This window comes from Rana temporaria, chromosome 3 (genome assembly GCF_905171775.1).
Source record: "Rana temporaria chromosome 3, aRanTem1.1, whole genome shotgun sequence".
In the NCBI taxonomy this organism is placed as follows: domain Eukaryota; kingdom Metazoa; phylum Chordata; class Amphibia; order Anura; family Ranidae; genus Rana; species Rana temporaria.
In genome coordinates this window covers 190,724,640-190,752,530 of record NC_053491.1, presented here as the reverse complement: position 1 = coordinate 190,752,530, position 27,891 = coordinate 190,724,640, and the positions used below count along the sequence as shown (strand labels likewise).

Below are 27,891 nucleotides of genomic sequence, written 5' to 3'. Positions count from 1 at the left end.
TGAACTCAGAGAAATGGATTTTACGGTGAGTACAAAAATCCTTTTTTCTCTTTCGTTCATAGACGGACACAGCATCCTTTGACCTTCGGGACGTCCCCAAGCAGTGTCAAAAAACGAGGGGTGGGAAAAATAACACAGCAAACAACAGGTTACACCCCAAACAAAACCGGAGTTACTCAACGGAGGAACTCCAACCTTAAACTGCCGCCTGTAACACCCTGCGGCCGAAGGAGGCATCAGAAGATGCACTCACATCCACCTTATAAAACTTTGAGAAAGTGTGGACCGACGACCAGGTCGCAGCCTTACACACCTGTAACACAGAGGCTTGGTGTCGGAAAGCCCAGGAGGCTCCAATCGCCCTGGTCGAATGCGCCGTGACCCGAAAGGGAGGCGCCCGCCCCTTCAGGGCGTAGGCCTGAAGCACAACCTGTCGGATCCACCTGGAAATGGTGGCCGACGAGACTGCCAGGCCCTTACTGGGACCGGACACAGACACGAACAGCGAGTCCGACTTCCGGAACGGAGCTGTCGCCGACAAGTAAACTCGAAGGGCCCGAACCACATCTAGAGAATGTAAAACGGCTTCCTTCGGGTTCTTCGGCTGAGGACATAATGATGGAACAACAATGTCCTCGTTAATGTGAAAGGCCGAAACGACCTTCGGAAGAAAAGAAGGTCGCGGGCGCAGCACCGCCTTATCCTGATGGATGACCAAGTAGGGGGCCTTGCAAGACAAGGCCGCCAGTTCAGACACTCGTCTGATAGAGGTAATAGCTACCAGAAAGACCACCTTCTGCGACAAAGTCAGCAAGGGGATCTCCCGAATGTCCTCAAAGGGGGCACGCTGAAGCGCCGAGAGGACCAAGTTCAAGTCCCAAGAAGGTAGCGGAGGGCGCACGGGGGGGGCCACATGCCGGACCCCCTGCACAAACGTGCGAACCAAAGAGTGCGCTGCCACGGGACGCTGAAAATAAACAGCCAGAGCAGAAATCTGACTCTTGATCGTGCTCAAGGCAAGAGCCTGGTCCACTCCCCGCTGTAGGAACAGCAGGATCCAGGACACCACGTAAGTACGGGGGTGCCACTTCATCTCCTCACACATAGAGATGTATGCTTTCCATGTACGATGATAAATTTTTCGAGAAGTGGACTTCCGTGCACGCATCATGGTAGAGATTACCGGGCCCGACAGGCCCCGGTCCTTCAGTACCTGGTTCTCAACAGCCACGCCGTTAAAGCCAGTGACCGTAAAGCAGGATGGAAGATCGGGCCCTGAGACAGGAGATCTTCCCTCAGAGGCAGGCGCCAGGGGGCGTCTGCCACCAGACGTACCAGGTCCGCGTACCAAGAGCGACGCGGCCAATCTGGGGCGATCAGGATCGTTGGAATCCCTTCGGCTTCCACCCTGCGCAGCAGGCGGGGTAGGAGCCTTAGAGGAGGGAAGGCGTAAATCAGGTGATATTGACCCCAGGGAGCCACTAACGCGTCTGACGCGTCTGCCCAGGGGTCCCTTGACCTGGCCACAAACCGTGGTACCTTCCGATTGAGACGGGACGCCAGAAGGTCCACGTCTGGAGTGCCCCATTTTTGGCACAGGATCTGAAAAACCTCCGGGTGGAGAGACCACTCCCCTTGATCCAGAGTCGTGCGACTTAGGAAGTCGGCTTGCCAATTCAGAACTCCCGGAATGTATACCGCTGACAGGGCCGGAACGGACCTTTCGGCCCACCGAAGTATGTGAGCGACCTCCGTCGCCGCGGCCGAGCTCCTTGTGCCGCCCTGATGATTGACGTACGCCACGGCCGTGGCGTTGTCGGACTGGATCCTGACAGGACGGCCCTGCAGCTCCAGGGACCACCTGACAAGGCACAGCTTGATTGCTCGGAGCTCCAGGATATTGATCGGCAGGCGGGACTCCTCCTGAGTCCAGCGCCCCTGGGCTGACTGGGTGCCCCAGACGCCCCCCCAGCCGAAGAGGCTGGCATCCGTCGTGACCACTGTCCAGCGGCACGGAAGAAAAGACTTCCCGGACCGAAGCACCGGAGACGTCAGCCACCATGCCAGGGAAGACTTGGCCAGATGGCTCAACCGAATCTGGCGATCCAGAGAAGATGGGACCCTGTCCCATCGTGACAGAACCTCCTTCTGTAGTACCCTGGTGTGGAATTGGGCATACGGAACCGCCTCGAAGGAGGCCACCATCAGACCCAGAACCCGCATGCAGAAGCGAAGAGACGACCACTTCTGGGTCGACAACTGTCTCACTGCAGATTGCAGGGTCCGCAGTTTTTCCGATGGGAGGAACACTTTTGCCTCCCCCGAATCCAAAACCAGCCCCAGGTGTTCCAGCCTCTGGGATGGAACCAACACTGATTTTTTGAGATTCAGAAGCCAGCCGAACTCCTGCAGAGTCCGACACGTGATGGACACGTCCTCCTCTAACTCTGAGCTTGAAGAAGCTCTCAGGAGAAGGTCGTCCAGGTATCCCACGATAGCGATCCCTCGCTGCCTTAGCAAGGCCAGGATCGGGGCGAGCACCTTGGTGAACACCCGTGGTGCCGACGCCAGCCCGAACGGGAGGGCCACGAATTGATAGTGGTCCTCCCCGATCGCAAAACGCAGATATCTTTGGTGGCTTGTGCAAACGGGGACATGCAGGTATGCGTCCATGATGTCCAAGGACGCCATGAAGTCCCCCTGGTGGAGGGCCGCTATGATAGAACGGACCGACTCCATCCTGAATCGCTGCACCTTGACAAAGGAGTTGAGGGCCTTTAGGTCCAGGACAGGGCGAACCCCTCCCTTCTTGGGAACCACGAACAGATTGGAGTAGAACCCCCGAAACCGTTCCAGCGAGGGAACCGGCACAACCACCCCTCTGTCCAGAAGATCCTGGACAGCCCCGGATAGGGCTAGCCGCCGATCCTGAGGAAGCTGGAGGTTGGATGGAAAAAATCTGTTTGGGGGACAAGAGAGGAACTCTATCTTGTACCCCGAGGCGACCACCTCGCAAACCCAACGGTCGGTCAGAAGAGAGTTCCACCGATCCGCAAAGTCGTGAAGCCGTCCCCCCACCCGAGACCCGGGCGGGGGCAGACCTTCATGCGGAAGCAGGCTTGTCCGCAGGCTTGTTTGGTTTGTTAAACCAGGGGCGCTTACGCCCGGCAGCAGGGGCTTTTGCCCCTTGCGGACCTTTTCCAGCCGCGCTGGGCGCACGAAAAAACCGCTTAGGGGTAGTAAAAGTAGGACCTTGCTTGCGGCGAGGTTCCTTACCCTTCCCCGACTGAGGGAGCAAGTTGCTCTTACCTCCAGTGGCATCCTTAATGATGTCATCCAGGGATGCCCCAAAGAGCCGTCCGCCCTTAAAGGGCAAATCCACCAAGGCCTTTTTTGAGGACTGGTCAGCCGACCAGCACTTCAGCCATATAAGGCGGCGCAGAACCACTGCGTAGACAGAAGCCCTGGAAAGCAAAGGAATCGAATCCATAGCCGCCTCACAGAGAAACTTCTGACCCTGAATCAACTGCTCAGCCAGGTCCCTAGAGGACTCGGAAGCACCCTGGACCTCCAGATCCTGCAGCAGGAGCTTCGCCCTTTCAGTTAGCGTCTGAGCAACCAGGGCGCCGGCCAGAGCCGGCCTTACCGCCGAACCCACCACCGAGAACAGGGAGCGGGCCACGGCCTCCACTCTCCTATCAGCGGGGTCCTTGAAAGCAGGAGCCCCCTCCACAGGCAACGTAGTAGCCTTACTCAGTCTGGACACAGGAGGGTCCACCGACGGAGGAGTGACCCACTTTTTTAAAAAGTCCTCCTCCAGGGGGTAACGGGTAGCAAAGCTTTTAGGAACAGTAAAAGCCTTTTGCGGTGTATCCCATTCCTTATACAACAAATTGTCCAAATAAGGAACACAGGGGAATACCTTAGCGGTACGCGGTGGTTTGCGGAATCCAAAAGGGACTGACACCGCTGGTGTCTCCGCCACATCCTCTAAATGAAGAGTCTCACGTACCGCAGTAATAAGAGCTCCAACAAATTCCTTGTCAGCAGACTCCGCAGCAGAGTCATCCTCGCTGTCCATGTGGGTTAAGCCCGCATCCTCTGACATGACAGAACCAGAAGCAGCAACAGCGTTATCAGATTCTGCGTCAGAGATATCCCCAGAAACAGCCTCTGGGGGGGGGGCGCTTTTTACCCCCCAACCGAGCACTGGCAGCTTCAAACCTGGTGAGAAAAGACTCCAGGACAGCCGACACCGATTCAACAGATGTGGCAGGGGGAGGGGCGCTTAGGGTTAATTCCGGCATTGTGAGGAATGAGGGGCCTGATTCAGGCTCCATATTGCAGCTGCCGTGTCACCCCCACTGCCAATGGCAGGAAAAAAGTCCCCCACAGGTCACCTCCCGGCCGCTAGAGCACAGTCTGGGGCCCCCTGAGACTCACCACCCCCCTGGTACAGCGCGGTCTGTGAAGGACAAGTGTGTGCCGAGGAGAAGCTGCAGCGCTGCGTCTGTCCCCTCAGATGATTCGCGGTCTTTTTTCCCCGCCGAAACGGCCACTAGAGGCCGAACTAGTGCTGAAAACGGCGCCGGCCACAAGAAAATGGCCGCCGAATAATACAAGCGCGGCTCCGGCAAAATGGCCGCCGTTGCGCAGTTTTAAAAAGACAGTGTACCCAAAAATGACAGTACACCAAAACAGCACACAGCACACACAAAAATGCCCAGAATGTCCACCACAGTCCCCTGCAGTGACACAGAACAGCCCCAGCCATACCCGAGTGAAAAAAATAAATAAATAAAATAAAATATAAAAAATATGAGCCCCAGGGAAAAAACCCCCTGCACAGCCGTCACCCAAAGGGGGAAGGAGGGAGAGGAATAAGGGAGAGAGGAAAGCAGGGGAAAACCCTCAGTCGACCTCCCAAGGGAAAACATTCCAGCCAGACCACTTACCTGAGTAAGGGGCCACTACTTACCTGTCCTGCGACTACCCGGCTGGAGGTATCCCAGACAGAACCAACGTCCGCGAACGGCATGGCTGTCAGCCAGACACACTGTGACAAGGCCATAGAGACCGGTCATATGTGTGCCCTAGAACCGAAGTTCCCCGGCCGCCCCTGGAGCAATGGGGCCTGTCGTGGACGTCCCAAAGCGGAGCTGAGGGCCGGCACACGCTCGAAGGCCGAACCTGGGGGGACTACAAGGGTCGAGGACCCAGCCTGTCACCCAGTCGGCTGTTGATAGAAGAATCGCAGGATTCAAAAATAAAAATAGAATAAAAAAACGAGGAAAAAACTCGCAAAATGCAAAAAAATTTGCAAGAAAAAACTCCAGAGTCCAGGACTCCAGAGAGAGCCTGACTCTCCTGACGGTTAGGCAGAAACAAACTGAAGCTGCTGGAGCAGGGTGTGGGTTATGCCTGGGGGAGCCACGCCCCCTGGGAGGAGCGGCATGAGGGAAAGTTTTAACACCTTGAGTGCTGTGGAAATTCTGCCTAAAATCTCCTGGTAGGAAGAACATAACCCGAAGGTCAAAGGATGCTGTGTCCGTCTATGAACGAAAGAGAAATACAGAATCTGTCCAATCGAACCTGTAGCATTAAGGTAGACTAACGGTTCTGGCCATGTCCAGGCAATGAAAAGGATGGTAGAACTGTGCCCTCATTTAGGTAGAATACCGATACCACCTATGAATGAAAGGATAATCTTGAGCATAAGTCTACCCTGTCTTTTGTGAAGAATGAGGAACGGCTCCTTACAAGAGAGATAGCTGGCAACTCAGAAATGTCTGACAAATAAGATTACCTCTTTTGCCAAGTAGCCCATTTTGGTTATCTAAAAAGGAATATCCCTAAGGGTAGTGTTGCAAGACAGGGAGAACCAAATTGAGATCCCAAGGAAGCACAGATGCAAGGGCGATTTAATATGAGGTACACCTTTTTGCAATGGTGAGTGAAGTCTGACATCTTTAAATACAAATGGACAAGGCAGAAAAATGTCCTCTCGGATTTGTTAAGGCCAGTTTCTGGTCGTAGGAAGGCCGGAAGACAACCTATGTTGACATCAGGCGAAAGTATTTTTGGGTACGATAGTAGCCCTTGGCTTTTCTTGTTTTAGTCAGGTAGGAATAACAGACCCCCCTTATCTTAAGATCTGGGCTTCAACAGCTATGCTGTTAAAAGCCAGCAGCTGAGCAGCAAGATGGGACAAAAAAGTCCTGAGACAGAAGATCTGGCCTGTTTGGAAGAGACCACGGGTTGTCTGTTAGAAGTCTGTATATCTGTAACAGGGTCTTCTGGATCAATTCTGTGTGATGAGAATCACCATTTACCTCTTGATCTATTGTTTTTTTAGCAAGCGAGGCAGAATACACAGGTAGCCTAAACTGAGACCAGGGAATTATCAAGGCAAGGTAGTCATCATCCTGAGTCCCCCCCCATTTCTTTCTAACATCTCAAGTTTGGGTGATGGGCCCATTCTTCAGGCAGTGGCATCTGAAAGTGGACTGCAGAGATCACTGGACAGGGAATTTCCATCCATGAGATTATTGGGTTTGCTTTCTTCAAGGCAGCAAGACTCCTGGTGCCTCTTTGGAGGTTGATGTAAGCCACAGCAGTGGTATTGTCCAATCTCCCCAATCACAGCTCAAAAAAGACTGGTATTTGTTATTACTTTCCAGTGATAGGAATGAAGGACTTTGCCAATAGTTAAAGCTGGGTTGGAGATTTACCTTGTTAGAGAACTCCTTGCTTGGCTGGACAGAAGCATGGGTAGGCCAAGAGAAGGAGCATGCTTGTTCCAAGTTAAGATGTGTTTGAGAGGTCTTGAAAGAAATTGGGCACATGGCACAGCCTCAAAAGGAGGCTACCATGAGGCTGAAAGGTCACAAGAACTTAATTGTGGGATGCCTCCATTATGTACCCCCTTAAAATGAATGAGTGAACCCACGGGTAATGAGGGTGCATAACACCCCACATGTAAAAAACAAAACCCGGTCACAAATACAGGGAAACCCCATGTTACCTTATCCATGCTGCAGGTTACAAATGTGACCAATATTCATCCATCATGGTGGGCACACTCCCCAGGGGGTCTTCAAGCTTTAGGGGTTATAAGAATGGACAAAGACCACCAACTTGTATCACCCTACAGCTTTTTTCGCCTTAGTTAAACCATGTGCCAAGTCAAGCACCAAACCAGTGCCTGAAGTAAATATTACAAGCCGACCCTGCCAATGTGGGTCCAGGTACAGTTCCCAAGATATACATAGAGTGTAAAAGATCCAAAAACTGCTAGTGAGAAGCAATAGTTTGATCCTCATAGAAGTGTCATGAGAAGCAGTGAAGATAAAATGGTTTAAAAAAAAAAAAAAAAAAAAACTTCTCCATAAAAGAAGAGATCCATCACCTAAAAAGACACCAAGAAAAAAAAACTCCCTTGGAGTGGGTGGGGTTACATAAGGGTGCACTGGGAGCATTCCCAGCAAAGATTGTTGCCAATGTTCAACCACCTGTAAGGAGCAGCATATAACCCATGGTCTAGGACAGGGGTGCCCAACCTTTTGAAGCGCGAGGGCCACTTAACCGACTTTGTAATTGGTCGCAGGCCACAATCAGTGGAGGGGGCAGATGGCAGGTCCATGTCCACTCTGCATATGCAGAGCAGACACAGAAACGGCAGAATTGGACTGGAGGTAGGACACAAAACGGTTTACATCTGCCACTCCTTGGGAAGTGAATGGAGGGTCCAATTGGGTCGGACTGGCCGTGTGAAAGGGGCCCATGGCTGCGTTCACACGGATGCGCTGTGGTTTACCCACACCGCGGGTGCAATGCAGTGGACCTTTTGGCTGTTCTGCACTTTGCAATAGACTATTATATTCTACAGGTTTGGTGCACTTTCAGAAAGCTCACAGGTAATAACAGAAGTCTATGGCTCAGCGCAGGTAACCCGCAGGTGCGCTGCACTGCATCTGCAGATTAGTTTGAAAGCAGCCCAGTAACCACTGAAGAACCGATATGCCATACTGATTTTGGTAATAAACTGACCTTTAATAACAGTATTCTATTCCATCCCAGAGCAGGAGTTCGTGGGCCACATCAGAAAATTCCGCGGGCCACTGGTCTAGGACGTTCTGGGTAGTATACTGTGATTAAAATTTAATTTTAATGACCTGTAGTTCAGGTTTTACAGTCAGTTCTATGTATAGCTACCATGAAATGGTTTCTGAATTCTGGTGTCCCTTGGACTATAAAGAAACAAAAAATTGTCACAAGTACCTGAATTTGACTAGTCAACAGTTTGAGATCCCATAAAAAGCTACACTCAGACTTGTAGGGCAATAGACAAATTTAGGAACATGTATGCAAAAATGTTAAGGGACATGGTGTTAGAAAATATTGGATTATCAGCTCAGTTCAGCTCTCCTATGCATCTTTTTAAGGCCTAGAGTCATGACTACACCCTGCAGCACAGGCCGCGGGAAGGAAAATTAACAAACATTTCCAATGCAATGCAGCAGAGCACTAATAAACCAATAAGGAAATGAACTGAAGTCAGTTCTTTAGTTCCCTGCAGGATGTAGAGGGCATTGGTTTTATGACAGTTTGGATTCTCATTCAAACCCTTAGGCTCCATTCACAACTAGGCGTTTTCAAGCCAGACGCCCGCCGCTATTGCAGCCGGCAATACGCTGGAGGGGGGATTTTACATTGTCGGCTATGGAGATGGTTCACATCTCCACGCCGAAACGCCTGAAGCTCAAAACAAGTCCCAGACCCTTTTTTCCGGGCGGCTTCGCGTTCGGGCATAGCCGATAGTGTAAAATCACCCCTCCAGCAAAAAACAAGGCTGAAAAACAACGCGTTTTGTCGCCGCAAATCGGGGGACAAAACGCCTATTTAATGTCGCCGCATATCGCTGACGCAAAGGTGTGAATGCAGCCTTAAGCTGAACGAGGGCCACAAAATAACCTGCAAAGTACAGTATGCAGACAAAAACACAACTCTGACATTGGTGCTATAGAACAAGCATACCGGTTATTCCAAACCTACTTTGAGGGGTTGACCAATGACATACTGAAAACATAACGATTAAGTCTACTTAGAACACTTTTAAAGCTGAACTCCAGGTTTGATCTTCACGGCATACTTACATTGGAACAGCTTGGACCAATGCAAGTATGCACATATTTGATACCAGGAGGAACCACTGGGTAGCTGACAATCACTGCAGTAGTTGGCACTACTACAGTAATAGCAGCAATCTTCTGGGTTCTGTACCAAGCAGCTTCCCCTCTGCACAATGGTCACAGTGAGTAGCTTTCTCATAACTGCTGCCATTCACAGAATACTTTGTATTTTATTTTTTCATTGAACACAAGATGTTCTCCGATTGGCTGAGATGAAGATTGTGACATCACTTTCTGTTGCTCCACCTCATACAATGCCTTTGCTGCATTCATAAAACAATTTATGTATCCATGTTGAGCAAACTACCCCCTGTAGTCAATGCGCAAAAGAGAAACTGCTCAGCATAGGATGCAGAAAATTGCTGCGATCACTGTAGTAACACATACTACAGCGATTGTCAACTTCCCCAAAGGCCCCTCAGGTATGTAATATTCATACTTACATTGGTTCGAGATCGACCAATGCAAGCATGAAATAAGGACTATGGCTGGGGTTTAGCTTTAACTCATCTTGTAAATTCTTGTAGCTTTTTCTCCTTTTGGTGTTCGAGTCGAGAGCAACAAAAAGTAAAACATTCAATGTACTAAATAATTAAAGAAATTGCATTTTAAAAAAACAGGCTTAGCCACACTTGTTTTACACACGTTTAGAGGCTTCTTAAGAATTCTTGCACTCATAAGGGGGAATCACTCTACAACTGCACCTAGACTACAAAAGGATGACCTCCAGAAAGAATCATGTGTAGTACCTGTAAAATAGCATGAGCGTTTTGCATTCTTCCTGTGAACAGGTTTAGATGTGCACGGTACATCAGAACTTCCAAACACTGCAATGAAAGCAGTTCAGATTTCTGATCTTCCTGTATTTTCTGCATAAGGTACTGTATTGCACGGCTGCACACTTGATCTTTCCCATCAAAGGAATGCTCTAAAGTCAGAAACTGGAGGGGAAAAATTAGATGAGAAAGAACTATTAGTATACACCGATTATAGACAGGCTTTCTAAGACACATTTTTTTTTTCTATGTGTACAAATTTAATACCGAAAAAGTGTCAAGACCCCAAGTAAAAAAATAAATAAAAAATAAATAAATAAAAGAAAAGCAATATGCTGTATATTACAGTGCCAGATAAACAGTTGCTTGACCTGTTTGTTAGCATCAAACACACAACCCCACCCTCCATCCCAACTAGTGTCATTTAAGAATTCAAACTTTCATACTGGAAAAAATAAAAATAAAAGACTTAAATGTCAGATTACATTTCTTACAAAGACCCCAATCATTTATACTTTTTCAAAAACGGCAGAGTGTAGTTTCGCAATACTATTTACCATAGCCTCAGATTTTTCAACAAAACTGACAGATCAGGAAAACTTACACTCCACCAAATCTGAAAGGAAGGGGCATATTCCACAGCAGTCTCACACATCTCCCGAATTTCTTCTGCGGTCCCCCTTTTAGAAAATAATTTAAGGTAGTGGATCCAGATTTCTTGATTGTTTTTGTTATGTTCTAATGCTCGGGACAATACATTCAAAGAAGAATCCAAACGTTCAGAGGAAGTCCTGCCAAAAAAAAAAAAAAATTACCAAAACGAAAATGATGAAAACGAGTAAAATATCAAAATCATGTGATAGTGTTCGCAATTTACGAAAAAAAAAAGTCATACTCTGAAGCCACAAAGTCAAATATGAAGCTATGGTATGAAACTGAAGAAGAAGAAAAAAAAGCGGGCAGAAAGGTTTCTTTGTGAAAAGTTTTTACCTTCCTTGATGCAATAATCTTTACTCTATTCTATGCCAGGTATCAGAAAGAATTAACTATAAACGATGCACAGAAGGTAGGCCATCCTGCACCAGGCGGTTGTGTTATTCTCAGTACATAATATATCCTAATATATTCCTAACTTCCGGTGTTGCTTGAAATGCTTTGCTTCAGATACATCAATGTGATGTGGACCTAGTCTTCCATCTCTACCTTCTTAGGTGTACTTTGTTGAAAACCAAAAAAAAAAAAAACACACACAGACAGACACACACACACAGACTAGGGCTGCCAGAAAGCCAGTGAATGGCTACAATCTGAGCAGTCATTGGTCAGCTCAGATCACACACATGCAATTCTTTACTGTGATTGTTGTGAACCAAATCAGTCATCAAAAAAAGTGTAAACACTGCAGTGTAGACTATTCACCACAGAAACAGCCATCCTTCCTCTGTTAAAGCAGCAGGAAGGGGAAACTTAAATATGGCACTGACAAAATGATTGCAGGATTTATTTTATTTATTTTTAAAAGGCGACGGGTGTCAAACTGACACTGACCACCACCGATTGTGGAGTAAAGTTTGTGCTTTGGCAGAAAGTGTTAAAGTGCCAAGATGCTGCTGACCACCAATGATCCGGGGAGTGTTTTCGGCACGTGGGTGGTTTTTTTAAAAGCGGTACGGTCACCAAAGAGGCCTGGTAATTTGGGGGCATATTACATAAGCACAACTAAAGTCTCCTCCTGTATGACAGGCTAAACAAGCACCAAATCCAGTTACTATGTGCTGCACAGACATTAAAATAAACCAAAAACTTCATTATCCTCTCCCGACTGAACCAAATCTACCTGCATCTCTCACGTGCCCCCCTCCCAGGCACAGCAGCTCACAGCGGAGGGTTTCAGCAACAGAGGCAGTATTGCCCACCCAGAAAGCAGTAGACAGGACTACATATTATCAGGTGCTGTCTGACAAGTTAAAGGCTTGTGAATTAACCACTTAAGACCCGGACCATTATGCAGGTAAAGGACCTGGCCAGTTTTTGCGATTCGGCACTGCGTCGCTTTAACTGACAATTGTGCGGTCGTGCGATGTGGCTCCCAAACAAAATTGGCGTCCTTTTTTTTCCCCACAACTATAGCTTTTCTTTTGGTGGTATTTGATCACCTCTGCAGTTTTTAATTTGTTGTGCTATAAACAAAATATAGAGCTACAATTTAAAAAAAAAAATAAGATAAAAAAAAAAAATGTTCTCAGTTTAGGCCGATACGTATTCTACCTATTTTTGGTAAAAAAAAAAAAAAAAATTGCAATAAGCGTTTATCGATTGGTTTGCGCAAAATTTATAGTGTTTACAAAACAGGGGATAGTTCTATGGCATTTTTTAAGAGCCCACGGCTGGGCTCTTAAAGGCAACGTACCTGTACGTGCCTGTGCCCAGCCGTGCCATTCTACCGACGTATATCGGCGTTAGGCGGTCCTTAAAACCGATAACCAGACCTCCTGCTTACTTTTTTCATCCCACTATAATGCAAACATCCATCCCAATTCCTAAATTGTGTATCAACGTTGCAGTACAATCACAGGAAGCTGCATTAGGTGGACTCCAACGGCAGACTATGGGACTTTTCAGGAGGGGGGGGACCAAGTACACTTATAATTAAATGCTGCAGCACATTTTTAATGGGAGACTTCCTGCCTTACACCCAAAACACACCCGGTTGAGATGCACTCCGCTATTCACAAAGAGTTTTGTAGTCTGTAAAAGAATACAAATCTTCCTCCGAGGCTGGGGTACGTTACGCTCTTAGACTCGGCCACTTAGTCTTAGACTTAGTCCTAACGAGCCATTTAAAACGGACCATGAACATCAGCTTAATATGGCATTGATTGGGCTTTGCACCCGAGGGATTTTGGAAGAAAAAAAAAGTTGGGGCCAAATGTACAGCCTGGACCTAGCACCCAAGTGTGCTTCACAGAGACATAGATGGAGAGATCAAGAAAACTACTTGCAGGCACCATAAGGCATCTGCAGTTTATTATTTTCAGAACTATTTAAAAAAGTGTTACTAAACCCTAGGACGCTGCATGACCCCTGGCCCTCTGTCTGGACAGTGCCCATTGGCTTTGTGCCGATTACATGCACCAAAAAACACACACACACAAACACAAACTGAGCATATGCAGAGTGCCTCAGAGGCTCTGTGCAATCAGCAGATGGGATTGGGGACTGTGGAAGGGGAGGATCAGAGGAGACAGGATCAAACCCATCTTTAACACAATGTGCAGGGTTAACCCCTTAGGTTCCACAGAGTATAACAAGCATGCTTTACGGCATATACAGACTGATTTTACGGTTGTGGGTTTAGTAACACTTTAAAATCAGGTTACTTGCAAAGAAACATTTAATACAGGATGCATCCAGGATACCTAGTTTGCAAAACGTGCTGGAGTGTGGAAGCAACATGTGCAACGCCTAGTCTGACCAATCTGGCTTATTTATACTAGGAGAGAAGATGAGGAGAGAAAAAAAAAAGAGTCCCCCTGTAAGCCTTTCAGCAGTGTGGCTACCCAGATTCCCTATCATTCAGGTCTATTGAACAGCAGCGGAGACTTCAGAATGTGTCTACACTTGCTTAGGGTTGTCCACTGTCTGCATCTACAAAATCTTTTATAATAAAAATAATTTACAGTTACTCTACATTGCAGTGCCTGTCAATACAACAGAGATACAAGGCTGCACATGGCTAGGAAAAACTGCCCAGTACAGGCTGATGTATTGTAAAATGGGTCAGCATTGCTTTGGAGCTTTTTTTATCCTGGTGGGTGGGGGAAGGCATAACTTTTCTTGTTACCTACACTTTAAGCCAGTGCTGTAAACAATCAGCAATTGTTTTAGATAAAATGTGTACAAAAGGCAGAGCAAATACATGACCCATTTCTACTTTGTTTTAAAATATTTAACTGTCACATTTTGATATTAAGTGCCCAAAATGCAAAAACAGACATACAATAGTTAGTTATCGTCAAGTGCTCTAAAACAATAAGCCAATTGTGGTTGTCCATGAATAGAAGCTAACCGTAGGAGGGAAAAATGCAATTTAGCAGCTGAAATAAATCTCACATTTATTATTGCTAGAATAAAATGCAAAATTCACTGAAAAAAAAAAAAACAAGAGCACCTACCCTTCATTTTGATTTAAGCACCTGTATGTCAACTTGATCCACAGCTGAACACCTTGAGGGTTATCAAGCACGCTTGCCTCCAGGTTAGAAATGTCATCAGTCTCATTTGTGAAATACCTGACATCATCTGTAGTGACAACACCATCATGAATAGGAACCTTTGTTTTGAGCTCTAGGGAACTTGCTGGAACTGTAGATGAAAAAAATGGGATGAGGAATATCAGATCTGGTACTGTTGACCGCCAAAAAATATTGATAGAGAAGCAAAGCTAGCACAAGCATGTCAATGATATGTACCAAAGCTTTCTTTATGGTCATCTTTGAGTGTCCAGGTAAAGAATGCAATGTTTATTATTAAAGAAAATGGGATAATAGAGTAGTAAGGGGAAAGCTAGTGATCCAAGTACATAAAATGTAAATTGCACTTTCAACAGCAAATCAACCAGTCACTGGTTTTTCGAAACACTAGCTCTCAAACTGATTGTTTTTTCTTTGTTCTGCGTAGATGGCAAAACGGCTAAGGTTTTGTTTGTAGGGAAGAATGTCTCACTTTTTGTCCTGGAGACAACCTTGAGAGGACTCCCCATTGATTAGCTCTAGAAAATCACCCCATTGTTTTTGGCTTTATATGCACTTGAATACATGAAATGTTTACGTTGAAAATCTCAAGTCCAGTTAACCACATTAAAAGTGTTAATTATTCCAGGAAATCACTCCATATACGCACATAAATCCGGATTGTTTTTTGCCCGAAGCTTACAATATCTCTCACCAATAAAGGGGTTGTGCCCCCTGTGTATAACACGCAGCCACAGTTTACCCTCTTTTTTCAGGGTAAAAAAGTGAGTGTTAGACGCCAATAAATACAGTATATATATAGAATTTAATAACTGGTCATACTTGCCTTCAATGTGCAGCTCGTTTTGCACAGTGGCCCCGATTCTTGTCTTCTGGGGGTCCCTCAGCGGCTGTCACGGCTCCTTCCCGCTTCTGGTAACCTCCCCTGGGAAACGCTCTTCCAAGGGGGTTACCTTGCGGGCGCACTCCCGAGTCCTGTATTCAGCGTCCATAGCCGCCACCTACAGGACTTGGTCCTTTGTAAAAACTAGGGTTATAAAGACCTCTTTAGAGCGATCTTCAGGCCGGTCACATGACTCGCTGCCTCTTTACAGCTCCGAGACATTGCTTCTGCGGGAGAAGTCGTGATCTGCCTCTGACGTCACCTGGGAGATCACGTGATCTTCCACAGAAGCAATGCATCGGAGCTGTAAAGCGCCCACGAGTCATGTAATCGGCCTGAAGACAGCTCGAAATAGCTACACTGCTTGTTTTTTCAAAGGATTTACATAGTGTGGCATGCCAGCCTCTAATAGAGGGGCTGGCGGTGACAGTTGTAGCTTATTCATTTTTAATAGTAGTGGCAGGGGGGCAAGGGGCGGAGACAGAAGGAGCCGACAGGCAGGAAGGAGGGTGAAGGGGGAGAGAGGAGAGCAGATAGGACGGCTATGTATGATGGAGAGAAGTACTCTGATCACAGTGGTGAGGGCTGAGCAGCCTTGGTTATCGTGGTCATTATAGAAAGGAAGTGGAAGACTTTTTTTTTTGCAGTTTAGAGGGGGGCAGATAACATCACTGTGCTGTGTAATCTGCATTATGTTTTTTTTGGGGGGAGGGGGTTAGCAAACACTTTAACCTTTGCTCTGGATCAACTGTGGGATTTGAGGATATGCAGGTTTTTGATCCATGTATTTACTTTTCTATTGATTGAACTCAACGAACTGTCTTTTTTAACCTAACTTGGCAAATATATCAATCTTACCACAGCTAACCACTTTTGTAGTCTCTTCATCACTGCTGCTACTATCTGAAACAGGTTTTTTCCAGTACATGGGCTTCCATTTTCTCTTATCTTTATATGTAGTGTGTGGAGGGACTGTGAAAAATAAGATTATAGAAATATTAAATCACAATTGCACTAAACTTCAATTAAAATCAATGAATCAAATGGAACATAATACAAATTTATCTCCACAGGATGAACAGATATAAAACATTTGTGTTCTTAACAGTTACAAAGAATGTCGATTACCTGGTAAAAAGGGTGTAGTTAGTTACAGACAGAAGAACAGGAAGTGAGGATTTCTCAGAAGAAATAAGGACATTTAAAAGCAAAAATCGAAGGATGAGGTAAAGTGAAGGAGGACTGCACCAAGGTAAAGGAAGCCATTTAGGCGAAAAAAAAAAATCTTTTACAACCCTCTTTAAAGGGCCATGTCATACTGTATTTTGCTCCCATCACCACAAAGCGTAAGTGGAACGCTGTTATGGAAGTTACTCCTCCTGGGAAATCAAGCAAAAGAATAAAAACAGACTAACACCTTTCTGATCTGGCCAGTGAGGGAGAGATTTTTTTAAATCGTTTAAAACTGGCTACTGAGTAGGTCAGGTTTTTGTTTTCTGCAAGGACAATCAGTTCCAAGTAGCTGACAGCTCTACTTTACAACACTTACAATGAGATGGAATAGTTAAATTGCAGAACAGGAAACCCTTTCCCCAAAACAAAAGTTAGAATTTACAAACAATCCCTACTGAAGTTAAAAAGTAAAAAAATAAAAATAAAACAATAAGCACACAACTTACCGTGATTTCGGCTCTCATTGACATGACTCACAAGAAGAACCGACATCAGATCCATCGACATGCTATCCCGGTTAACACCAAAAAGCCGGTCGACGTATTTTTCTGGAAAGAAGTTGGAAATAAAATGTCAGACTGACATCAGGACATCAGATTACAACTTGCCTGAGAAAAGATAGTTGGAGAATGCAAAATGTAGTTCTAACTGGTTGCTGTGGGGCATATACAGCCAGTTCTTAGTCCAAAATGTAATATTTAGGCTTATTTTGACCTAAATTTGGGGATGGCTGGGATTGGGGAAAAGAGCAACTACGAATTGTGTTTAACAAAAATGATATTTTACAAAAGACACAAGACAATGGGGGAATATAATGTTTCATCTTTAACCTCTTAAGGACTGCCGCACGACTATATATGTCGGCAGAATGGCACGGCTGGGAACATGGACATATATATACGTTCCCTTTAAGAGCCCAGCCTCTAATAAAAACTAGTGATCGCTACTGGCCGACGAGGGATGTTTGTACTTCGACTACTAGCCCAGTCCCTAGGAGTCTTCAGAGCAAGTTCAAAGAATGCCAGCAGTTTTGGAACAGGAAAGCACTGCACAGTGCCAACAAACAATATGGAAAGCACCCCCACACAGAGCTCACAGACTAAGGATCACTTACAGGCAGACCCTGCCATCTTGCAAAACTAGGCTGAGAATTACCTCAACAGATAGGTGTGAGTTGGTGTGGCTGATTGGTTGTCTACATACATCCAAAGCCTAACAAAATCAGCATGCTCGTGCATTTTATACAGAAAAAAAAAACACATATATACCATTATGCATGACAGGGGCAAGAGGAAATGTTCCCTATACAGAAGTTTCAGAAGTGCATAGTTTATTTTTATCCTGACTCTTAGAAAAATAACCAGCAACGGACAGGTTAGAGCAAAATGCACATTATGGGGACATGACGAGCTATAGACAAATGCCGTGACTAGCTTTTTGCACACAGATTCCACAGCTTAGATCCTCTTCAATGCCCTGGCTGGAGAGCATGTCCGTTTCCAAAGCAATTCAAGGTACAGCTAGAGTCCTCTTTGCCATGTTCTTCCAGTTTCCAGAGAGAATGGCCTGTTGATCTACATGCTGACATGTGGAAAGCCATTATCTATGTAAGGTGCAAGCGCTTTGATATTCGTGAAGAAAACACTGCTCTATATAGAAACCATCACATTATGGGGCCTGCACCAGAGTTCTGCATATTAAACTATTAGTCATAAAATCAGGGTAATGGTGTATGGGAAACATTTGCGTAAAATTGCATCTATCATTTGGCTACAAACTTGAATTGAATACACAAATGCAAATATTACCAGTTGCAGCTACGATTTCCTCATCAGTACTTTTCTCAGAGCATCCAATCAAGTCCAAGTCATAAGACAAAATATCTTGAAATAGCTGTTTACGACTAAGCGTGCAATCACGCATGTGTTGCCTAGAAAAAAAAAAAAAAAAATGCAAAAAAGTATTACGTTCAGTATTTGCTCATTTGCTGCTGAACAGGGAAACCTTGGTAGGTATTCCAACTTACCACTGACAGTCATCATCATTGCATGTGCCTGTAAGGTCAAAGTGACAGAAAAAAGTCTTGGGCTCGATCATGTTGCTGTAAGATACAGAGCTCAGAAGCAGCTTCTCTTTCGTGCGAAAATATGGACTGAATCTGCAAAAGATTGTGGATTCATAATTAATACAAATAATTTGACATCAGACTCTTAAAGTGATACTATAGGTTACCATTTTTTTTTTAAACAACATTTCATACTTGCCTCCACTGTGCAGCTCGTTTTGCACACTGTGGCCCCCGAACACCGCTTTCTGGGGTCCCTCTGTGGCTCTCTCGGCTCCTCCCCACTTCAGATAACCCCCTTGAAAGAGCGCTTCTCATTGGAGGTCAACTTGTGGGCGCGCTCCTGAGTCCTGCATTCGGCGTCCATAGCCACTGAGTGCATGACTCAGAGAAGCCCCCTGCATTGGATTTGATTGACAGCAGCGGAAGCCAATGGCTGCACTGCTATCAAATTTAGCCAATGAAGAGCCGAGAACCCCAGGCAAAGATCCAGTGCATTTCGACAGGGCACATTCCAGGGCTCAGGTAAGTAAAACGGGGGGCTGTCACAGATGTTTTTTCACCTTAATGCATAGGGTGCATTTAGGTGAAAAAAACATGAGGGTTTACAATCCCTTTTAACTATGGGTCATGTTGGAACAGGAAGAGGTGGGTGCACCACTTGCAGGGCTGCCATGGGCAGGTAAACAAAACGTATCTCACCTTACCAGTCACCCACTAATAGGCCCTGTCTTAGCAGCAATAGGTAGGTTTTTAAAATTGGCTTCATTGGAGAGCTTCCCCTCCCCTACGACACCAATAATAGGACAGCCAAGATTTCTACCCAGACTTACTGATGCCTACTGCAACTCATCATCACCTCAAGGCCCAATGTGCACCTCTCAACTCTTAGGTGCCAATGGCTGGCTTGCGACGAGGACTTTGTTCCCCAGTTCTTTCACTTCTTTTCTGCCTCAATAGAGGGCACTCCAGTTGTCCCATTTCTTGCAAGCTTTACCTAAACATACACTGTTCCCTAGAGAATTGCATGCATTCGAAGAGCCAAGTCTGGGAAGAGCCCCGATTTCGACAATCTTTCTACTTCTTACAAATACCTTCTGGAACTTCATGCATGTTCTGACCCCTCCTTCCTTGTTAAATGGGAAAGAGAGCCAAGGATGACTTTCTCTGGCCCACAAAAGGAGCTTATACTCTTTTGCACATAAACCTTCCCTGTGCAGCAGATAACAGGAAACCACATACAAGATAATGACACGTTGGTATAGAACTCCATCAGTCCTTGCCAAGTTGTTTCCTCAGAGCGATAGATGGAGATGTGGCTCGTCTGAAAGCACTCTTACACATTTTCTGGGAGTGTCCTAAGCTTTGCACTTTCAGAAGCAATAGCACAAATCTTTTCTTAAGCACCTGTTAAAAACGCAGCTCGAGCTTCCATTCCTGGTATGTGGAAACAATCTGCCCCAACAGTCACACAACGACTCGCAAGGGTGAATGATGAAATCGAGCAACTGGAAGACCTTACTTCAGCCCTTTGTGAAAAAACCGAGGAGCACAAGACCAGATGGTTCTATTGGAAGCTCTTTAGCTTCTCTGATGAATACCTCCAATATGTTTAATTTAAACAGTGTCTAGTTAGGAAGTCTGTCTCAGCCCAGATTCACACTGAACTGCGGGAATGAAGCCGTGTGAGTTCAGCTGAACTCGCACGATTTCACTCCTGCATGCCAGTCCCGATTTCGGCCGCGATTTCAGAGTGAGTGAAAAACTTGTATAGCGCTACAAATGCAAACTGAATCACCTCAAGGCACTTGGCATTCATTTTCATTCTGTTTATCCTTCAGAATAAGTAGGTCTTGAGTTTTTTTCTGAAGGCCTGGTGATCAATTTCCATTTCGGGTATTAGTCGGTAATACGTTCCACAGTCGAGGTCCTTGGACTGCAAATCTTCCTTCTCCTTTGGTCTTGTAGCGGGCTTTGGGGATTTTCAGTAGTTTCTGGTTAGTAGATCGAAGAACGCGATTGGGGTTTTGGTATTTTATTTTCACAACTAAATATTGGGGGGGCATTACCATGTACACATTTGTGCGTCAGGCAGAGGGCTTTAAATGTGACTCATGTGAATGAGTCCTTTACGGCCAGCCAATGGAGGGATCTCAAGGACGGGATGATTTGTTCCCAGGGTTTTTTCCCTGTCACCAGTCATGCTGCCGTGTTCTGGACGCCTTGGAGACGGGCAATCTGGTATTTTGGGAGTCCGAGGTAGAGGGAATTTGCATAATCTAGTCTGGAATTAATAATTGTCCCTACTACTACTGCTGTATCTTTTTTCAGAGACATCTATGCAGGTTTCTGCACAGATATGTCAATGTAAATCGCAGTCCGAAATTGCAAAAAGTAGTAGTACAGAAAATGCTTTTGATTACGACAGTGCCATTGACAGCAATTGCCGCCAATCTGACATGTCAAAACGCTCTAGTGGGAACCAGGGCTCACAGACGGAACCCAGCATTTTGTACTGTATGTGGATGAAGTTACATGCAGTACATACAGTGCTTGGAGACACTGCAGGACTTTGTGAAGTTGGTCCAAATTCATTATTTAAAGTGACAAGAAACATGGACATTGGCTTTAAATGCATAATTAAAACATTTTTTTGTTGGGGAGCGGAGGGGGATTGCGATCTCTGTTAGGTTTCTTTTGCTGCCTCTGCCCAGTTACAGAGTTTAACTCGATTTGCTGTTTATCATCACCCAGAATGAAAGTGAAAACAAAAATAAAAAAAACTACACCACAACATTTTGGGTTGTTACCAGAACTGTAATATTTGTGCAATTTCTCAAATGGTGACACTAATCCAGAGGTGGTGTCTGGGGACCGCTGCGGGGGGGGTTCGTTCTCAGGTAAGAAATTCATAATGAGCTAGTATGCTATGCATACTAGCCCATTATACCTTTGTCTTGCAGGGTTTTTTCTTTTTATTATGAGAGAGGGTTTACTTCCTCTTTAAGGAACTAGCCACAACAATTCCTACATGACAGGTTTTCTTTAAGAAGGCACGTTATGAAAAGCAACGATGGTAATTTTCTACATTTGCAATTCAATGCAATGTACAACCAAAAAGCATTATCTTATGTTTTTTTCTTACCTATAAGACTTAAATACATGAAGTGGGCTCTCATATACCCCAAAAGGGACAGGTTTTACATCGGTCTGTTTCGTCTGAGTGGCAATCAAATCCATATCCACAGGAGTCACCTGAAAGGAAAAAAAAAAACCTGTATAAAAACAGTCAGCTCGGGGTAAATTATGTTACACCCTCATCACATCATGGGTCATTTCATATTGGGAAAAAAAAGGGGGGGGGGGGGGTACCCATACTGCCAATTCTAGGAATTGTGCAATTTATTCAATAACTGGGAAGATGCAGTATAAAACTCTGGCATAAGTTACCTAAAAAGGCACAACAGTTACACAAAGGGTATTTATCAAGAAAGTTACCAATAGAATCAAGAACACATCTAGCGCAAATCAGGCTACCTCAAATTTAGTGGGGGGGGGCGACTTTTTAGGTTAGTTTAGACCTTTTCAAAAACTCATGTACACCCTGCCACTGGTTCTCACAATTTCTTGCTCTAAAGTCTTAGGTCGTTTCCCAACACTATCCCCGCATGGCCATGCTGCCTGACATCACATACCCCAGCCTCCATGCTTGACGCCAGAGAGCTGCTACCTGCCGAGGCTTTTCTTCTGCCTCTCAGCCAAGCATCGGGCAGTCTGCATGTGGATTCACCACATGCAAGCTACATGCCTGCCGACAAAGGCGCCGCCCCTCCGTCTTGGAGAGTACAGCATGGTCCCGCTGTTCCCAATGGAAACACAGGCTGCATGCTCTCTGTGTGTGGCCAGAGAGGAGGGGCAGGGGCAACCCGACACTAGGCCTTAGGTTACCTAGACAAAAGATTGCGCCCAGCTCTAGAATGGTCCTGGAGGCTGTAGCCAGGACACAGCTCCAGGGACCTGAAACTGTTCTGAGTGAAACTATTGGCATTCCCCGTCTGGACCTCCTCTCCCAACCATCCTCCCTGGATCCGTCCAACTGAGGCTGCTGCTAGATGGCGAGTAACTTAACCCTTGCCGTGTGCCCAGATGACACTGTCCTGTGCTAGAGACTTACCCTTAACTATGCCATACCCTGCTGGGTGCCCAGATTATTCACCTGTGCCGAGGGTTTTCATACACCCTTGCTATGTGCCTGGATTACTGCTCTGTGCTGAGGACTAAAGGTACCTGTCCCCACTTCCGGGAGATCGCGGCACAATCACTCAGACGTTCAGCTCCCTCCACCGAGCCATTCAGAAAGCGCAGCTTGCTTCGTGCATACGCAGTAGGGAACAGGCTGTGAAGCCGCAAGGCTTCACTGCTGGGTTCCAATACTACGAATGGCGGCGGCAGCCCCGAGAGCTGATGGAAACATTGGCTGGAATGCCATCATCACTGGATTACAGACAGGCAAGAGTCCCAATATTAAAAGTCAGCAGCTACAGTGTTTGTAGCTGCTGACTCTTCATTTTTTGCGCGTGGGCGACGACTTCTCTAATGCAGTATTAAGAATATGCCGCATGTCTTGTCTAGTGCATTAGCAACCCATTCACTGGAATGGGCTTCTTTGTCTAAATGCAACTTAATAAATGTGCGTTATGACGATGCAGCAGAACATGGTGACAACGGGCCCAAAATCCTACCAACTGCCTCTCCTCTACAGCCAGTAAAGGCACTCATTGAAATATTAAAACCGCAATTGGTAGAGTTTGGCCATAAAGTTAGCTCTCTGTAACAATTTCATTTTCTAGCCAATATAAATAGAAGGATGCTCAAGGTGTCAGAATTGGCAGAAGTTTTACTTTGAAAAGCTTTAAAAATTGAGTGCAAGGGCAATTTATTCTAAATTTGAAAAGTTGGGACCATGTGCACAATCTGGGCTTAGAAGAAAGCACAATACTCACTTTTCCTGAAGACAGTTTGTCCTGGGATACTAGTAGTGCATCTCCCTTTGAAAGAAGCTCTGCTAACAGGTCAAGGCTGGAGGAATTAAGACTTTTAAGTTCATCAATATTTAAACCCATAAACAGTTCTGGTCCCTCTGTAGAAGTCTTGGAAGGCTTAGCATTACTGTCCTTATAAGGCGTAAGCTCCGGGTGCTTCAAGTTAGGTTTGGTAAAAGAGTTTAAATCACGGAATGATCGCCGTCGCTCTTTAACAGAGGTAGATAAGTCTTCATCTTCGGGCTCAATTTCCCCTGCGTCAAGAGTTATTTTGTCCTGGGAGAGGTCAAGGAGGGATGGCTGTGGTAGGACAAACTCTGGTTGCTCTTCAATCACAGGTGGATATTGAATAGTCTGTTCTTTAATTTTTTTAGCTTGCATTTCTTTTAGTTTTTGAATTTTCAGAGCATATTCTTTTTCCAATTCTTGTAGTCGTTTCTTTTCAAGTGCAATAGACCCTGCAGACTGCTTTCTGGGGCTGTCCGATCCAGGATTTGGTTTAAAGATCTTACTAGCCTAAAAAAAATAATAAGGGTGGTTAAACCAGGATACCGATTTCTTCAAAATGCAAAACATTTCATTTAGCTAAAAACATAAACCGTACATTTAGATCTAAATTGACAAAAAAAAAAAATGGAATCTTGACTTACCTGTAAAAAACATTTCTTGAAGTACAGAACACAGGCTCATAGTCCCTCCGGCGCTGTGACTGGCCAGAGCCGCAATGACGTCACTCCCGCGCATGCTCGCTGGAGCGGTCAGTGATGGCATGATCACCTTCACCAACGGCACGCTCAGTGCCTCTGCGCCGTAGATATCGGTGCAGTCTTTTCTGCAAATATCTCCTAAACCGTGTAGGTTTAGGAGATATTTGTACCTACAGGTAAGCCTAGGCTGACCTATAGGTAAAAGTGGTCTGTAAGGGCTTACAACCACTTTAAGTCACTAAACTACTTTGTCCTTGTGAAAAATGGCGTTGTACAAGAACTGCTAATTCAGACACATCCAGACCAAAATTTGTACAGTATAAAAAAGGGACTTTTTGGTAGCCCTAAAAGAAACATCATAACACAAACAAGTTTGCATTAAAAAAAAAAGGTTTAAAACAAAAATATCACATTTTTTTGTGTTTTTTTACACACACACACACACACACACACACACACACACACACACACACACACAAATTAAAAAACGGAGCTCCGCCGTAAAAAAAAAACATTAAAAGCCAGCAGCTACAAATACTGCAGCTGCTGACTTAATAAATGGACACTCACCTGTCCTGGAGTCCAGAGACGTCGGCAGCCGAAGGTGAGCAATCGCTCGTCGCCCGGCTGCCCCACCGTCATAAGTGGTGAGGTAACCAGGAAATGAAGCGTTGAGGCTTCACTGCCCGGTTCCCTACTGCACATGACGGGGGGCGATGACTGACGTTCTGCTTGCAGTCTACCCGCAGAGTGTATGCCCGGAAGTGGGTGCAAATACCTGTCTTATCTGTACCCCCCTGAAAAGATGCCAATTGTGGTACCGGGGGGTGGGGGGCCAGGGGTTCCAATGAGCGGAAGTTCCACTTTACGGTGGCGCTCCGCCTTAAATAAATCCAAAATCGTAGGTGTTGTGAAGTCTCTCTTTTAGGGATAGCAAGAAAGTCCCTTGTACATTACAACTTTTGGTCTATACATTTTTGGATGATGGTGCCCCATAACTATGTTCATATGTATTTTTGGCACGCTTACCAATCTATTTCAAAGATACGTCTAACAGATGTGATCGCCACCAAGTATGGGGGTTGCCCGATTGGTTCAAAGAGTGGTTTCTGCAGAGCAGAGAAAACCAAATAAAGGTTCTTAAAGCGGGGGTTCACCCTATAAACCCAAAAATAAAATAAAAAAAATAAATAAAAAAAAATGTTTCTTCTACCATAAAATCAGGCATTGTAGCGCGAGCTACAGTATGCCTGTCCCGATTTTTTTATCCCCGTACTCACCGTGTACTCGTACATCGAAGATACCGACTCCCCTCGGGGAATGGGCGTGCCTATGGAGACGGAGGATGATTGACGGCCGGCTCTGGCGCGTCACGCTTCTCCGGAAATAGCCGAAATAGGCTTGGCTCTTCACGGCGCCTGCGCATAGCCTGTGCGCAGGCGCCGTGAAGAGCCGAGACCTACTCCGGCTGTCTTCGGGGAGAGTGACGTGCCAGGGCCGGCCGTCAATCATCCTCCCTCTCCATAGGCACGCCCATTCCCCGCGGGAGCCGAAATCTATAATGTACGAGTACACAGTGAGTACGGGGGTAAAAAAATCGGGACAGGCATACTGTAGCTCGCGCTACAATGCCTGTCTCGATGGTAAAATCGTGTCACTGAGGGTGAACCACCACTTTAAGAGGCCCAGGGTGCGGTAGGGGTAGTTTGATCAAAGAAACCCCTTGAATAAAGTCTTAACAAGGAAAACAAACCCAGCGTTTTTTAGAAAAAGAATGGACCCAGACAAAACAGGTCGCTTAAGAGCATTTAAAAAAGTCAAGGTCTGGTCAGACAGTCACAAAGGGAAACAAAAATAGAAATGAACAAAGATGTTGGTTTTTCATACAGACAATACAGGACATCTTTTTCTTGATCCTTAGGCCCCTTTCACACGGTCGGACCGTTCAGGTCCGCCTGTTAGTTTTGTCAACGGAACCTGAACGACGATGTCCGCTGACATCCGACCCAATCAGACGGATGGCGATACCTCCCCATCCGTCCATGGCGGATCGGATGAGATCTGTTGAAAATGGACATGCTGTTCGTTTTGATCAGATCTCTCCATAGGAGACAGCGGTGCTGCAAAAGCCCCTCCCTGCTCAGTGAGCCGAGATGACTTGTCATCCGCCGGCCCAGCGGAGAGATCTCCCGCTGAGCCGGCGGTCTACGTAGCGACTGAGTCCGCCTCGTGTGGAAGAGGCCTTAGACCCCATACACACTATTGAACTTTTGTTGTCCGATTTCCTTTAGCTTTACTAAAACCATGTAGTGCAAGGGCATGCCTGATCGCATACAAAGTGAAACTCTTGAGGTTTGACCTCATATGGTTTTGGTAAATCTGAATTGTATAGTGTATATCCAGCTTTAGACAAGGCATTAAAGCACAACATGGAATAAAGATTCACATTAACGGACACCAACTTTCTTGCTGCACAAAGAATTAGCAATTGAGTGCAGCGACATCAAGTCCTTAGTAAGAAGGAACAAATTTAGACTATAACAAAAGGTGTTTTTCTGAATTGGTCAAGGATTTCATTGCTTATACCAAGTTAAAAAGCACAATGCAAGGGTTGACTGCCATTTATTTTGGGGTAGAGTAATAGCACTCTCAGTCGATCCTCTGCTTCCTGCCAGACAGTGCTCCCTTAGGAGGGTGAACTTAGGCTGCTGGAGTATAAGGGAAGAAGAAACGGTAGGAACTGGTCTAGCAGCCTAACGGAGTGGAGAATTGGGTAAGCAAATCCTCTTTTCTATGTCTTCTACACAAATGATTGGTTAAGCCTTGCAGTACGGGAAAAGCTCAAATAAATGCTTTTCGATCTTGCTCACAAAATGTTACTCAAAACTTGGCAATGATTAACACACACACATCACAAGATAATCACACAATAAGTTTTCACTTACTTTAACAGTGCTCGGCTCAAGCTTCCTTTTCCCCAACTCTTGACTAACCAATGCTTTAGCTCGTGCAAGTTCTTCCCCAGATTTTAATGCAAGACTCCTTGTATCTAAAACTCGGTGCTGTACTTTGGCAATCTTAAGAAAAAAAAAAGAATTACTCAGGTGTCAAACATTTGCTCAACAAATTGCAATGAAAGATTCAGAACCAAAATAAAGTGTGAATTTTTGACTTGGCTGTAAATCCCTCATCTCAGAGTACAGTGTAGAACACAGGCATTACATTCACAGAATGCCAACTTCTGGTAATCGGACATGGGCAGAAATGTTTAAAAGGGCTGTCCCCATATCACCCTGCCCACTACATGAGGTTCCATTTTTTTCTCATTCGTGCCATTGCTTCAGCTAGTGTGCCATTACCGGAGGCTCCCGCTTAAATGCGTGGGAGCAACGTTATCACAGCTCTGGCCAATCACAATGCTGGAGCCGGCAATACCTGGAAGTAACTCCAGGAGCGATGTCGCCGGCCAGAGCAGTGTGCCTGGACCGCCAAGGGAGCTTTGAACCAAGGTGAGTATTTCATAATGATCTAGCATCCATCTGATCCATCTAGGAATGGTAAAGCAAGACGCACGGAGACCCTGCAAGAACCCTCAGAAAGCCTAGAAGGCCGTGGCTTAGATCTAAACCCTCACAGCGCAAAACACATCCAGAGAATGGCTAGAAGTTTCTTCTAGGAACAGGATATGCTAGTTAAGGTGCTGGTTAAGGTAGAACGAAACGAACATTTAGGGAGAAAGAA

General features: G+C 45.7%; 1 protein-coding gene across 1 annotated transcript in view; it reads right to left on the bottom strand.

The window, feature by feature from the left end:
- Positions 1–27,891, bottom strand: part of ZFC3H1 (zinc finger C3H1-type containing) — a 75,045-nt gene that overhangs the window by 22,124 nt on the left and 25,030 nt on the right. The window contains 10 exon segments of the mRNA XM_040343991.1: positions 9,941–10,132; positions 10,572–10,758; positions 14,143–14,332; positions 15,962–16,075; positions 16,783–16,884; positions 18,145–18,266; positions 18,363–18,494; positions 21,547–21,656; positions 23,405–23,959; positions 27,096–27,227. Of these exon segments, the coding sequence (XP_040199925.1) occupies positions 9,941–10,132; positions 10,572–10,758; positions 14,143–14,332; positions 15,962–16,075; positions 16,783–16,884; positions 18,145–18,266; positions 18,363–18,494; positions 21,547–21,656; positions 23,405–23,959; positions 27,096–27,227 (1,836 nt within the window).